We start from the raw sequence: 16,466 nt of genomic DNA, 5'->3' as shown, positions 1-16,466 counted from the left end.
ATCCACTAAAAATTATGAAAATTGTACCGTTAATGAGAATCAGATGGACTGACTGCTAATTTTCAGAATCGCAACATTCAAACAATGACATTTGGGGGATGATCACTAATGGTGTGGGGCTTGTGAGCTAGGTGGACTACATCGCATTGATGGTGATTATACTATGATACTCAAGACTGCTTATACCCCTAGTTTTTACACATTTGGATTCGAACTTGGAGCATAGACAATACGATATATTCATGCAGGACGAAGAATGCAAAAATAACAAAGGTAATGCAAATGCACGATTTCCTCAGTCCTCAGTCTTAAAACGGCTAGAGTAGCTTTTGGCTGGTTTGAAATGAAACATTTTTTAGAGGAAGAATCTTCGAATACCACACATGAACTATAAGCAGCAAGTCTCTTTAGCATGTCAAAAATATGCCCTAATATTAAAAAGAAATTAAAAAATGTTATTCAAGGGACAAAATTCATCACACTTACAACTTCTCAGTGATTGCTTTGAAATGAACTACTTTAAATTTATGAATTTACATTCTAATTTTGCCAGCGTATTGATATTTCTTTTAGTATATGTATGTACATATTCCGAGGCCGTCACTTTAGCTCGCAGAGAAGTTGTGCGCTGCTTGCGCCATATGCAAAAGAATTCTTTACTATTCAATTGCCTACCCAGTCCAAAATACCACCTGTTGGCAAGAGTTTGATTTCGTTTGATTTCGAGGCTGACATTGTTGGTGTTTTTGATGCTGGTTCCAAATTGGACGAAATTATCCGATCCTGACGGAGCTTTGGTGTTGCTTAAGTTAGTATTAGTATTTAGTTTTACGGGGAGCTTATCTTCGTTTTTTCGATCCTCTTTCCAAAATACGTCGAATAACGAATTTTGAACACATATTTACTATTTGTGTATTTTCTCACCTTTGATCTTTGCATATTACGAGAGTATAAAATGTTCGACTGCATCCGAATTAATACCTTGGTGACTTACTTATTCATTTAATTTTTCTAGCGGTTGTAAAACAATATCAAACAAATTTTTCACCTAATGAAATTCTGTTTTTTTTTTTAATATAAATTTATATTTACTGTCTTCCTAAGTTTTTAAAAAACATAAAAATCATCAATAATTTACGTACAAAAATATTCTTTGGCGCATAAATTCATAAAGGCAGCGCTTCGTGCAGCCAAACACAACTACCGCCTTCAGCAAAATCAGCTGCAGTATGATCCTGACCGCGTAAAATCCACTTAGTCGTTAGAAGTCCCTCAACGCCAACTGGTCCACGCGCGTGAATTCTCGCCGTTGATATGCCAACCTCAGCACCCAAACCGAACCTGAAACCGTCGGCAAAACGCGAACTAGCATTATGGAAAACACAAGCGCTGTCAACTGACGTCACGAACTGTTGTGCCGCAGAATCTGCAAAAAAAATAAGAAAATGATTTCCCAAGGCTTTCAAAGTGAAGTAAACTGTGTGAAAAAGTTACATGTGGTCTCCTGACTAAAAGGTGTGTCTTTTTAACACAGGTTTATTTTGCATTGAGTGCATGCTTACACAAGGTACAGGTATGAACATACATATGTATATACTAAATATGCACATGTGTATATCCGTGCGAAGTTGTTGCACTTTGTTGTTGTATATCATACATATGAATGTTCTTAATATACAAAACAATTTAAACTTTTTCAATATTAACGGTAACATGTACTCACGCACACATGTTAATATAAATACATACTCTACAACAAAATTTTAAAACTTTTCCCTAGCATATTGAAAACATGCTTGAATTCAATTACTGTAACACAGTTTTTAGAATCCTGTTGAGTTTCAAAATATTGCAATTATTGTAATGCGGGGCAAAGTACTTAATGAAAGGTTTGTTTGGGAATATTTTATACGCATGGACATGTTTACACATGCATATGTATACATACATATTTATGTACGCTAATAAACCGTACAAAATTTAGTGACCCATGATGTTTCAAAATATTCACGTATTCAAGTTATTTTTATTCACTCTACAAATCTGCCAGTCATTACTTAAGAGCATTACGATGGCAAAATATTGTGAGATTATATTTGTTACAAATTAATTATGTCACCATGACATTGTCGAAATTCATTTGGATCACCATCAGTATTTGCTACACACCTAGAGTCCCTATGAACCTAGCAGATACTGCTCTCTTGATTCCGCCTCGCACTACCGCCCCACTGACCAGACGGTTCCGTCACCGCCGGCAGTGACCCTTCCGGCACTGCTCGTTTTTAAAGTCGGTTTCTTCTCCCTCGACAGTTTTTGTAAATTTAATAAAATTCATTTTCAACGGGTCTCCACTCAGAGCCGCCATCCACCACTCGGAAGGTAGTCGACATTAATGGTCTCCAGGTTTAGAGGACAACGCGAGGGTTAATGCACAGCATTATGAGAGAAGAGGCAAAGTCGACCAGCGCAAAGAGTCTTCTCAACCTACACCTACCACATCAACTTATTGATGACGGAGGAGGAACGTACTTGGCAGTTTTGGCATTAAACCACCAGCCATATCTGAAGGGAGTCATGCAAACTCAGGTGACGGAATACCACGACCACCAGCCCAGTTTTCAACCAATTCCAAAACAATTATAATTCGTTGTCTGTGTCGGTCCAGAAAAGTTCGTGAAGGCCGCAATGCAGTAAAATGAACTGATTCACCTACGGAAACCGTGTATTAGTAAACCAGTATACATATGTATGTATTTCTCCACCGTATTTGAAACTAGAGTTATCGATCACTATTTAGAGCACACAAGCTAATTAGGAGAAGAAATGAAGCACACACTGATTTCTTTTCAATGCAATTATTTTTGTACATACCGTTCTCCGTGACAATCACATCTGTATGCCCACTACCGTATGTGTGTATGTGCTCTATTGCCTCATCGATATCTTTCACAATCTCGATGCAACACTCCAGTGCTCCATATTCATGCTTCAGACTCTTTGCAGCCGGTGGACCAAAGGTTAACTTCTGACTAAGTTTAGGTCCGGAATAGATTTTCACACCTTCACGCTTCAGCATGTTGCATACATCGTTAAAGATGTTGCCACTCATTAGGTCCTCGTGTATGAGAAGCGTCTCCATTGCATTACAAGCTGAAACGACAAACACACAAAATAGAGTAAATGGATAAAATGAAAGTTAATGTAGAAAATTGAAGAAGAAGCACACAAGGATGGGTAAAAGAGGTTTGTAGGGGCATGCCTGCAGCTCCTATCTGTTACATGTACATTTGTATATAAATACGTACGTGTATATGCTCAGAGTTTGTGTCTCAACTTTAGTTTTGTGAGAATGTGTATGCGTCGTATAGGATAAACAGTGCTTGTAGACAACTATTCAATTATAATTATGTATGGTTAACAGGCAAGGCATACAGTTATGAATACATACATATATGTAGTTACGTGTGCAACCATGTACTTGTGGGCGGAAATGGTAAGTGAGACACAGCGGAGAGCCTTATCTGCCATTGCAAGCGTAGATTGCAAAACTTTGCTTACATGAAGTGGTATTGAAGGTCGGTTGGATGCAGCTTTTACGTACATATGTATATACAGTGCCAACGACCGTAATGAAGTGTTGACAAAAATTTTAATTATGTGGAAATTGTGTTAACAGTTTAAATGGCATTAACTTGAAATACTGCATAATTACATTTGTGTGATAAATTTTTGTAGTCACATACAGTGGCTGAAAGTAAAGATACTGCCAAACGTGACAAGTAGAGTACTAGCAACTTGCGCGTCAAGTAATTTTGAAAAGTGGAATCCTAATTTCGAAAAATAGCCAAAGGGGATATTTTGCATAATTTTGCGGTTCTAGGTTATGTTGAGAACTACTTAACGTTAACTCGATAATAGTCAGAAGCATTCATTTTTATAGAATAGATAGTACAGAATAGCAAGACTCAAATCGGTATAATAAATTTAAAATTTGTGTAGTGTCACCCACTTTTGGTACCTCAGGAACTTTAACTAATTTTTGTACTAATATTTTCTTTACGTCCTGTTGTTATGGGTAGAAAACGGGTAAAATTAGTTAATCTATATGATTCGTTCACTTTAAAATATATAATATATATGTATGATCAAGAAGATGCAGATATCGAAGTAAAACTTTGCACTAATACCTACAAATCTCCCACTGTCTATCTAAAAATTGCCCAAATCGGGCTATAACTTGGAAAGGGCCCAGTTACCGAACATGAAAACCTCAGTGTCGGTGAATCTAGTAGATATTTTAAAGAAATTCAGAGGAAATATTATCTTCTCTGTGTCAAAAATTAACAAAACGGGGGATTACTTTCCCTAGCTCTCATAATATAAGAATGAGGACTTTATACTGCACCATATTTTGCGGCATCGTTGTTTTTTCTCTCAATTTATATATAAAACTCCACGCTTAAGAGGAGGCACTTAAGCGGGGATTACTGTATATGTTTAACATTTAACTTAACATTTCAGTAATAATATTTACTTGAAAAACCATATAAAATATATGACACATAGAATAAAAAATGATTTCTACCTGCTGGATAGTCACATTTAGCATCCCTGACTATCTTCAACGCCTTGCGCAAATCAGCTTCTTTGTCAACGAAAACATGACATACACCTTCTGCATGCCCCAATACCGGTATATGGACAGATTGCTCTTGAATTGTCCTAACAAGCTCCGAAGAACCACGTGGTATGATTAAATCGATATGGTCCTCCATTGACAAAAGATCACTGATTTCCTCACGTGTGGATACCTTATGATAGACATTGCTGTTATATTTACATACATACATATATGTTTTATAATTATAGGTACTAAACTTACCAGAGAAACAGCATTTTCCGCTCCAACTGTAGCGAGCGCCTCCTTGACCAGTTCCATTAAAGCTTTATTGCTATTAGAAGCTTCTTTACCACCTTTAAGTAGGAGACCATTGGCGGAAGCCATGGCTAATGCAGCTACTTGAGGCAGTGAGTCTGGACGTGACTCAAATATGACTAGTAGTACACCTATAGGTACTGTAACTTGTTTCAATTCTAAATTCTCCGCGAGACGTGTGTGGCGTAGAATACGTCCAACATTCTGAAAACACACATATATATGTATATGCAACGTAAATAATGTAAATAAATGTATGACTTTGTTAAAAAAAACCTGGTTTAAGTTTTAGTTATGATAATAAACGAATCGTAACGTCGGATACCTAATCTTTTTATGTAATTCCAAGTTTTTTATGAAATTATAGGTTCGAAACGGGAAATGAAAACAGGAATCTTGTGATTTGAAATGGAAAATTGCTATGTGCCAATTACGCAAAAGTTATATAAAACTTGTAAATTTTTAATTTAATTTTCTATGGGGGTCCTATATAATGCAAACCTGCGTGTTTGATGCACTCGCATGCATTATTTTTGCTAAAATGGTTTAATTAACGGGATTTATGACTTTTGAAAAATCACTCGAATACCTTATGACTTGATTCAGCAATCTGCTTTAATCCAACAGACAAGTTCCTCAATTTAGCGGAGTTCAAAGACAAACGTGACAGTAGTGGCTTCGCCAGACCATGTCGCTTCGCTTCAGCTAAATCTTTTGCATTCGCTTGCAGAATAAATTCCTCCCTGCTAACCAGTAAATCAGCCAAATGGTTAACTGCATTGGCACGTTGTTCCGGAGAAAGCGCCTGCATCTGTCGACTGCCAATGCGCGCTGCGAAAACAGGAGATGTAGTAAGTAATAATAGTCGTAGTGTAAAATTCAAATAAAATTACGACAGTTCAAAACCAATTGACGTTGCCAAATAGCATCGTAAATCGCAAAAATGTGCATTATTCTCAAATGAAACTATTCGCAGAAACCGAAGTGCACCATTCCCTACACATAAACTATATACATATACATATAAATGCAGACATTCATATACATTTAGCAAAAGTTGAAACCGGCAACTAGCAAACGTATAACCATTGTGTTAAAAACCGCCAATATATTATTATTCTAAAGTAAATATTGAATTACCGTTTTCAGCTAAAACATCGACGGGAGTCGAGAAACCCTCTGTAGATTCTGTGAAGAATGTTCCGACTTTTCTTCCTCCTATAATGGTTTTAATTGCTTTCTCCTGCATTCCATTACAAATTACAACACTGACACCGCGGTCCAGTGCCCAAGTGGCTGCCTTTACTTTTGAGTCCATGCCACCAGTGCCAACCTATATTGTGCATACATATAGATGTTGTATTATGTTTGTAAGGAAATGCTATTTCGATTCATATATTATTAAATGTTTAAAATTAAATACCAAAATATAATATTAGTAGTTTTAGTAGAATGTTCAATATGTTTGCTTGTGTTGAAAGGTAAATACCTTAGACTTTTTACCGAATTCAATAACATGCCGGTCATTTGAAGTATAAGTGTGCATCAGTTTAGCGCCATCCTCCCAAGGCGGTTTATTATAAATTCCATCAACATCTGACATTAAGATGAGCAGATCCGCTTGTACTTCTGCCGAAAGCATAGCTGCCAGACTATCATTATCCTTGATTGCAATACCCTGAAATATAATATATAGAAATTAAAGTACTTGGTTATTTCACATAATTTTTTTTTGGCAAAAGTTAAGATTTTTTACCTTCTTGGAGCCAACTGGTAGATCGTCATCTTTTAAAAACATTGGCGGCGACACAGCATCGTTGGTGTTGATGATCGGCACAATGTTAAGGCTGATAAGTTCGGAAAGTGTGCAAAATAAATTATTACGTGTTTCCTCATTGTAGAAATCCGGTTTTGTTACGAGAACCTAAATACGAATCGAATTTAATTAACTCTAAATTTTCCTGTCTTCTTTTTATACCTGTGCAATTTTTACACCATACTGTGCGAACATAGCATCATACAGTGACATAAGACCGGATTGACCCACAGCAGCGGCCGCTCTAGGTTCCAGCAGTGTACCCTGTTCCTGTTATTGAAAGGAAATTTCATGTAAGCTATGCGCTACAATATTTCTATTTTCAACATACAACGCGTGAGGGGTCCTTGGGTGACAGCGTTTCACGCATAGAAAGTGACATAAGTAATTCCTGTGCCAATTTTTGACTACCAAAAGCCACAGCACCACTTGTAACCATCATAACTTCACGACCCTCTAAATGACACTCAGCCACCTGGAAGTCATAAAAATTGTCATATTTAACACATTCAATTTTACAACATCTGTATTTTATAATTAGGGACAAGATTAGTTTACAGTCACGCCTACTTTCCTTATAATACACTTTTAAATTCTTACTGATTTTTTTACATTTTACAATATATAAAACAAGCAGGAATGAAGATATTATAATAAAACTTTCCTCGTCTTAAACAGTGTAAATCGCAGCGCTTTACAACGCCCCAGATACGGAACAAGGGGACCTCAGTGCTTATGGATGACTGTTTACCGTATATATCGGCATATCTCTGAGATATCTTAATGAAATTCAGAGAAAATCTATTCCTAATAATAATGTGAGACGAAAATGGAAAAATCTGACAATCGGCTTTTATATACATTCCGATTGGACTGTTTATATCGATCATTAAGAGAAAATATAATCTATAATACTATTACAAAGAGGAAAGATTTGTATGTATGTTTGTAATGAATAAACTCAAAAACAACTGTGCCGATTTTAAAAATTCTTTCACCATTGGAAAACTACATTCACCTCGATTAACATAGGCTATATTTATTGCTAGAATCTCAACTTTCTGGAAATAGTTCCCAGGTGAAAATTTCAAAAAGACTCAGTGATGGAGAATCTGAATCTGAAAATCGTCTTCGCGTCGCAATCGCATACCAGAGAGTCGAGTAACGGCTCGCAGCTGCTTGCTGAACAAAATTTCAAAACCTCCGTACTACGCTCTTGAGAGTCTGAGCGTTTCCAACGCCTTCATAATCAGAGAGAAAGACAACGGACACCAAAGACTAGAGGTCGTAATCAAGTTTTAGCTCATTGCAAATAAAATATAATTTAATGTTCGAATTTTCCTCATTTTACTTTTTTAAAAGAATCGGGAATGTACATACAGACAACGGACACCAAAGACTAGAGGTCGTAATCAAGTTTTAGCTCATTGCAAATAAAATATAATTTAATGTTCGAATTTTCCTCATTTTACTTTTTTAAAAGAATCGGGAATGTACATACATACATATGTATGGGAAAGTGTGAAAAAATTTGTAACTTTTGAAATGTTTGTTTAAACCCGTGCGAAGCCGTAGCGGTCTGCTAGTCTTAAATATAGATATGTATATTAGCCCATTGTTGTCTTTTCTCATATTATATAATATAATATACGTTCTCTTATATTTCTCGTTTTGATTGAGATTATTAAATGAAAATATTTCGATTAATATGATAAATATATGTATAACTATTTGTATATAGTTAAAACATCATTTCTAGTACAACACAAGTTTACATCTATATAAAAAGGAGTTATCGATCATTAATATTATAAATTCTTACTATATATATCAGGAATGTGCTGCAATTCTTTTTCTCAAGAAATTGTCATCGAAATCGTGAACCATGTCCTGAATTTCACTGTGGAAAACCCAGCACACACGTTCTGTCAAAGCTGGATCTCTGAAACCCCCTTTCGCAAGAAATCTCAATGTAGCTGTTAATTTCGGCTTAACTGCTTTGGTCTTTGGATTCATTAGTATCCGTATATCGCTAATAATATTTTGAAATTATTCTTTATTAATTTTGTAGACCGAAATGAATCTGTAAATAATCAGGTGCTTACAGCTTATAGGTATGTACCAGAGAGCAGCTTCGGGTATGTTCGAGTGTGTTCAATCACACTAGCTTAAATTTGGTACGAGTGTGTCGTAACACTCTTCAAACACGTGTTCGATCGAGTTTGGAACCCGAAGCGAAAATAACGCAAACGAACAATCACGACGGTCCTATCTTCGAGTGCAAGCAGCAAACTCGGATTTTATGTATATTATATTTTCGGGTGTGTCGTGCACGTATTGATTGTGATCGACACACTCGAGTGGCACTCGAAGACCAAAAAATAATAGATAAACATACGTACACACATATGTATGTACATATGTTGGCGTCGGGATGACGCGTTCTGTCTTAGCTTTTTTGGTTGAATAATTTGAATATTAGACGTACATAGTACATATTATAAAAGAATAATTCAATTTAAGAATAGAATTCACTCAAAACTTATTTTATTTATTAATTCATAAATCATAAATAAAAAACATTTCATTGCACTTAAATATTCTAATTTTTTTTAAATCACAAATTTCAGGTGTAAACCAGATAAGGTGTTTGTGCCATTGGAAATGTTCTCACAACCCGAATTTTCTATCGTTGTCATTATGAATTATAAAAAGTAAACAAAACAAACAAAACCAATAATCGTTGACAATCACTACGCAATAATAGCATGACTGCCAATTACATACATACATATTCTGAAATTTTGTGCACACTCGTGTGTGACTCGATCACATTCAATACGATCGGGTTAGAGTTCCAGCTCGTTCACAAACGAGTGTCAACTCGGCACTCTGTTAAAACAAGCATATATGCTTGTGTTTCGAGTGTCGCGAAAGGCTCGTTCGTTTTGAACATGTCTCCAAGCGATCAATACGTGTAGTCATACCGAAAAGTTTGATCAAACAAAATCAGAGTGGACATTCGAGTGTGCACGAAAATGACATACCCGTTGCAGCTCTCTGGTATGTACATACATATGTATATGCACATACACTGACTCTGGTATATCTAAATTATTTGATCGATCTCTTAAAATGCATCCGGCAACTTTCTCATTATTTTTCGGTATATTAAATAAGCAGAAAAATACTCATATTCAAATAAATATTTCAAACAAAATTGTTATTCAATATCAGTTGTTTGACTATCAGCTGTTTTGAATTTAAGTTCGAACCAGAACAAAATCGCGTGAACATCACACCTCAAATCTATTCGTGTGATTTCGGTAGCAAAATGTAATCGCGCGATTTCAAGTACATGCCCGTATATACATATATTTAGCGATTATAGCTGAATCAATAATAGCCCGTCAATACTTCTTGCTATTTGGCTCCAACTGGAAATACCAAGTGAAACCAGGTCGCTTTCCAACGAAGCGGATGTATCCTCTGCCGCGGTTTCCACCAGTAACTGCATCTAACACTTTCAAAGCTGGAGTATTTTCGTCCATTCGAACAACGTAGCTGCTGTCTTTTTATTCTCTGAACTACATATGTTTGTCTATGTTGTCATATAACTCGTACAGCTTATCGTTCCACCATCTGCGGCATTTGCCATTGTCAATGTTCAATGAACCATAAATATTTCGCAAAACCTTTCTCTCGTAAACTCCTAGAGTTATCTCTCAGGACGGGAATAATTAGCGACTTGTAGAGTTTGATTTTTGTTCCTCGAGGGACGACTTTGCTTTTCAATTGCCAACTCAGTCCAAAGTAACACCTGTTGGCAAGAGTGATTCTGCGTTGGATTTCAAGGCTGACGTTATTATCGGTGTTAATGTTGGTGCCCAGGTATACGAAATTATCTACAACTTCAAATTAAAGATTGTCAACAGGGACGTGGTCCCATTCGCTTCGCTTCTTTATCCAAATCTTTACTACTTATACAACAATTTCAATATTAGGAAAATTGTGGAGTCGCGACATAGGCAACGTCAATATCATAAGTTCTACCTTATGGGAAATATATTCGCATACTTATTTATCTATACATGCATCTGTATATATAAATAAGCTAAAAACCTGAAAATTGTGCTTGGCACAGGTTCAATATGTAGTCTTGGCTGTCATGCTACACATATGCTAAGTAAGCAGTTACAGTTATCGCCTGCGGTATTCTCGCAGACCGTATAATGTATTCCTTTCAATAAGCGAATATCCATATTCTTGATTTATACGTTGTAAAAGCTTTTGAAAATTTTCAAACACATTTATTACATAAGTATGTATTTATACACTTGTATATATGTACATACTTATCTATGTATTTATTGCCGAAATTATACTTGTGCAATATTACAAGTATAACAAGCCGGTCAATGGAGAAAATAAATTTAAAAAATTGCTAAGAGTGCGCTTTGCGGAAATATCAGCATCATATTTAATGTGGATATGTCGCTTCACGACAATAATATCTGAGAAGTATTACAATTTGACCCGCAGTGTGGCTTAGAACATTGGATAGTCATGTAGAGCTAACATTCGCTGTTTTAGATTCCATGGATATTTCTCAGCGAACAGTAAAAAAAGAAGTCATAAAATAAAATTTCAGAAAAAATATATTATTATTTGTTATAACTAAAGCCGATTTGTCTTGACAATCATAAAAAACAATTAGAAATAATATGAAGAGGTGGTTCCGAAAATTTCTCCGAGGTAATATAATACTACAAAATATAAAAGTCGAGTATTTTTAACTAAATATTTCCCAGAATGTATTTAACAACACTGTGCAATTTTTAATCTTTCCTTAACTTAGTAAAATAAGTGTAAATAACCGTTTGTGTGGAGACTTTGAAGACTTAAAAATATCATGTCATTTTTAATATAACCCATAGTACAACTAAATATGATCATACTACTACTACTAATTTCTATTGTATGGAAAACGCAGAATTTACGTAAAAGAACAATAAAAATTACATTTTATAATTACAGTAGTTTTCCGAAATGACGGATTCGTTTTAACCGCTTATAACGAACAAGAAAAGTTGTTAGATTGAGTACCTTAAATGACGAACATCGGGGATTTGTAAGTACTCGGTTTAACGAACAACACGAAGAAGACATATGTAGAAAGAGTTAAAAATCAAATAAAATCGTGGCAAAAGTAGAATTACAAATATATGTAACATGAAAAAAATCAATTGAAATGTGCAAATTGAAAAAATTCCTACAAGGAAAGTAGTGAATTTGATAGAAAAACTTAAAATTATTGATCAGCACCAATTTAAGAGGCACTAAAGAAGATAGGTAGAAATGGCAAGGAAGAAGAATATTAATTTCTCAAAACTTATCGTATTGATTGAACGAAGCGAACGACGATTGATCAAGTTTTGAAATAGTTATAGAAATTTACGAGTATCACGAATGAAAAAATATTTTGATCTCGTATAATTGAATTTACTTTTTCAGCACATTACTTCTTTCAACAAATAACAAATAATTGAATAAAATAGTTTATTAAACTGCAATTTATGTATAATTAACTAATTTTTATTGAAAATAATCCCTCCAAGTGAGTACTCGAATTAACGAAAAAATCGATGTAACGAACGGGCCTGACAATTAATGTGTTCGTTATTTCGGAAAAGCACTGCAATTAAGTTTATTATTTTCTAATTCAACGCTTAATTAAATTGTTCAGTACTGATTGGTTTATAAATTATCGCCGGTTAATATCAGGAACATTCGTATTGGAATATGGTTATGTATAACGAACTTACCTGCTCAACAATGGAGGCCAGACGTCCAAGTGCAAGGCCGTGGTTATCTTCCCGTGTAATAACGGCACTGCCAAGTTTAACCACCAGACGGCGTGCATATTTAAGTTGACTTCGCTCTGTAAAGGTAGCTTGTTTTCTCTTTTCAGTCAAAATGTTCTAAAAATAAAACATACATTTATTGAGCATTTATACACTTATAAATACATAATTATACGATTTTTTTTTTATTTATAATTTATACTATGGTGAGACTATAATCACTGTAATCACAACTATATATTCCGATAAATTAAATCTATTATTTCAATTATTTGGATCAAATGTTGTGAAATGAACGGCCAATAAAGGATAATAATTTCATAAAATATAATAACTTGTTATATCTATCGGGTGTTCCAAGTAGAGGTACTTTTTCAATTGCCTTTTTTTGACAGATCATGCTTGAGTCGTGTCAAGATGTCATGTTAATTTTGTTCAGTATTGTTTGGCATTTCATCATGGACAGACTTACGACTGAACAACGTTTATAAATTGTTAAACTTTTTTATGGAAATTCACGTTCTGTAAAGAATGTGTTTCGAGCGCTTCGCTCAACTTATGGTCAACATCACCCATTTGCCGAATTTGGGACAAAGCGCAGCCTGAAGGGATTCAAGAGTTGCCATTTCATCCAGAAAAAACAACGGTTTGCGGTGAGCCGATGAGGACGTAACCGTCAATGTCGACCATTATCGCGCCATGATAACCGACTATTTGATGCCTGAAATTGAAGCTCGTGACCTCGGCGACATTTGGTTTCAATAAAACGGCGTCACTTCCAAATTCTTTGAGAGAAGACTACGTGGAGCAGATAATTTCATGGTTTGGGCCGGTCGATTATCCATCATGATATCACACCAAGAGAGCCTCGAATGGATCACCTTTTATATGAATCAGTATTTGCATAACTGGATTGATATTTGGCAGACAAATGGTAACACTCTCCTGGTGTACTAGACTAAACGAAGATTTATTGATATCGTTCATCGCTAATAACTTTTATATCTTTTATAGAAGTGAGAAATTTCAACAAGAAACTTCAAATAAACATTTATGACCTCCTCTAAGCTATGATCTAATTATCTATCTAAAAATTATTCCGTTAAATTCTTATTTATTTTGACTAGACTAATTTCTAAGTAATTATGGTTAACATGTGTATAATTAATGACTGTAAGCATTTTCCCAAAAGCATTCGCTCTAAATATATCTTAAGTTAGTATTTTAACTCTCCAATTAATCGTTTATCTGCCTATCACTTTATTATGCAATACAATCTGAATGTCGAAGTAATTATGATTGCATGGCTGGCAGTTATTGCCAGATATAACTTGAGATTGTGATAAGATACAGATATACCATTTTAAACATGCCATACTAAATATTTATCGATGTCATTTAATTTGTAATGAAAGCTTTATACACACTCTATATATGAATATATGTACATAAGTTTGGATGTGTGCAACAAAATAGAGCAAATTCTTATCTATAAATGCTAATTATCGAATATTGAGTGGGTAATAACTGTACACATACATAACTTATTTGTTTGCTTTGTTATTGTGCTTGGTAAATGAGATTGCATTGGCAATCATAAAGTCCTAAAATCAATTCGTAAACACATTCATTTACTTATGTATTGTACACATTAAGTACGTTTGAATGTATGTATGTATATGTATATGCATGCCCAATATTTTTGTTTATTGTGGTTTTTGTGCTTTCTGTTACTCAATAATTAAGGTTAATTACTAATCAACTGATTATAAAGTTCACGTGAACAAAGTACCTAACCGAACCAAGAAATAATAAATACATTTACATATATATTAATTATCCAGATGCTTAAATCGTTGATCAAATTGTTTCCAAATCGAAAGAAATGCCAATATTAATGAAAATTTGCATAGTTAAAATAGAGAAAGAATGCTCTCTCTCAGATAACGTTAAACTATCAGCTGTATAGTATTGTCATTAGTGATGAGCGATATTTTACTACCGGTAATTTTTTCACTGTGATGGAAAAATCGCATAAAGCAACTGTGATCAATTTTTGTAAATAGTAGTGATTTACAATCGTAATGGTGTTCAGTAATTTGAGTGCGATCACAGTACATATAGGAGTTCAGTAAATATAATTCGATCTCTGTTGCAATAGCAGTTCAGTATTTCTAATTCGATCACTGTATCAATAGCAATTCGAAAAGTAGCAATCACAGTTCAGTGCTCACGGTAGCAATTTTAGTTGAGATATCGATAATTTTGGTTACGGCGATTACAAAAGCAGTTAAATGTACTCATAGTTTATTAATTAAGTGATTGTGATTTCAAATGCAGGTAAATTTTAGATATGGTTAAAATTAATAAATATGAAAATGTAAAAAAATTAAAAAAAAATGTGGAGTACAAATTCTCATAAATTCGTTTTATTTTTGTTGCGATCGCAATAGCAATATAAAATCACAGTGGTTTAAAAATAGCAACAGAAATCACAGTGATTCAAAAAAAGCAATATCGCTCATCACTAATTGTCATGTCAATTGTAAGCCGAATAAAAAAATATAATTTTTTTTTTAAATTTGTATGTAAAATGTGCTTTATTGTGTAAATTTAAAAGACAACAAGTAAGGTAGGACTAAGTTCGGGGGCACCGAACATTTTATACTCTCGAAATTTACTTATTTAATTTTTATGAATATAACAAACAATTCGAATATTTCAATAAATTGCGAGAGTATAAAATGTTCGGTTGCACCCGAACTTAGCCTTTCCTTACTTGTTTCAAATACTTCGGGTACTTTTTGTACATCAGGCAGGATAAAAAATTTAATATTTCTAATAGAAAAAAACAACATTTGATGTGATTGCTATTTTTAAAACTCCGTATTTAAGATTTAACACATTAACTGTATTTCACAACTGTACACATGTTGTGAAGTTTTTTTATGCACATATTTTATGTGAATAATATTGAAATCAGCCTGGTGGTTAGGCTAACAATGGATCACCCTGTATGTTGCTATTGATTACCGGCGGAGGCGTTGGGGTGCAGCGGACTACTTACACTCTATAAGTGAAAGACAGACAGATAACACTTTATAGCTTCCTCATGTGCCGTCAAAACAAATAAGCACACAGATAGGCCTCGCAACAACAACAACCCAGTATAAAAACTCACAACACCTTGTCGTTGTCAGTGCTGAAGTTCACTTTTAATATTAACTGTATTTTTCACTTTTTAAATATTACAAATAAAGCAAAACTATCACATCTTTCCAACCATACCATTGCAATCACATATTTACTAATTTCGAAAAAGAAAACCTATATCATATTTTACAGTTTTTACCACCCTGAACGAAACAATTTTCAGTTCGAATGGGTTATCACCAGGCATTGAGTGCGTGCGCAGACGAATAAGTAATTTATGTTTATATCAGAGAACACACAAACATTGCATGTCATATAACAAAACAAGAAAAGCTTTGGGAGACTAGTCCAAAGATAGTCGGTCAATCAGTCAGCTGTTGTATGTATATTTCGACGTATAAATATATTAAAAAGCCAAATAAAAACAATTATTGCCGGCACATTGTGTCATAATCGTTTAACTTATACTTATTTATCTGTCTACATGCCTATATATGTAAATACTCGTACGTATAGGTTTTAAGAGATTAACCAGAATTATTTGATAAAACTGATTCTAATTGTGCAGTTTATTATATTTTAAGAGTCTCACTGGCTAAAATAATAATTTATATTAAATTAATTTTGAATGGGAGTCATCCTGGCAAGCAAACTATAACATAGCTACATATATCAAAATTGGATTGTATAAATA

General features: G+C 34.3%; 1 protein-coding gene and 1 long non-coding RNA gene across 3 annotated transcripts in view; one reads left to right on the top strand and one right to left on the bottom strand.

Moving 5' to 3' along the window:
* Positions 1 to 1,057: 1,057 nt before the first annotated feature.
* LOC105217059 (delta-1-pyrroline-5-carboxylate synthase) overlaps positions 1,058 to 16,466 on the bottom strand; it is a 19,187-nt gene continuing 3,778 nt past the window's right edge. The window contains exons 2-12 of one of the 2 annotated variants that reach the window (XM_011191872.3): positions 12,581 to 12,736; positions 7,087 to 7,230; positions 6,918 to 7,025; positions 6,696 to 6,863; positions 6,429 to 6,617; positions 6,080 to 6,272; positions 5,529 to 5,770; positions 4,886 to 5,143; positions 4,589 to 4,814; positions 2,875 to 3,153; positions 1,058 to 1,426 (exon numbers count right to left, since the gene is read on the bottom strand). In XM_011191872.3, the coding sequence (XP_011190174.1) occupies positions 1,167 to 1,426; positions 2,875 to 3,153; positions 4,589 to 4,814; positions 4,886 to 5,143; positions 5,529 to 5,770; positions 6,080 to 6,272; positions 6,429 to 6,617; positions 6,696 to 6,863; positions 6,918 to 7,025; positions 7,087 to 7,230; positions 12,581 to 12,736 (2,223 nt within the window). In that variant the 3' untranslated portion in view covers positions 1,058 to 1,166. Of the gene's footprint in view, positions 1,427 to 1,476; positions 2,811 to 2,874; positions 3,154 to 4,588; positions 4,815 to 4,885; positions 5,144 to 5,528; positions 5,771 to 6,079; positions 6,273 to 6,428; positions 6,618 to 6,695; positions 6,864 to 6,917; positions 7,026 to 7,086; positions 7,231 to 12,580; positions 12,737 to 16,466 lie in introns of those variants that run through there. The other variant, XM_054228632.1, reaches the window with a different exon arrangement.
* The window catches only part of LOC128921341 (uncharacterized), a 10,604-nt gene continuing 8,798 nt past the window's right edge, over positions 14,661 to 16,466 (top strand). The window contains exon 1 of the long non-coding RNA XR_008470789.1: positions 14,661 to 14,959. This is a non-coding gene — a long non-coding RNA (uncharacterized LOC128921341). The remainder of the gene's footprint in view (positions 14,960 to 16,466) is intronic.

Source organism: Zeugodacus cucurbitae, chromosome 4, assembly GCF_028554725.1.
Source record: "Zeugodacus cucurbitae isolate PBARC_wt_2022May chromosome 4, idZeuCucr1.2, whole genome shotgun sequence".
Classification (NCBI taxonomy): domain Eukaryota; kingdom Metazoa; phylum Arthropoda; class Insecta; order Diptera; family Tephritidae; genus Zeugodacus; species Zeugodacus cucurbitae.
This window is presented reverse-complemented; position numbering and strand designations above follow the sequence as displayed.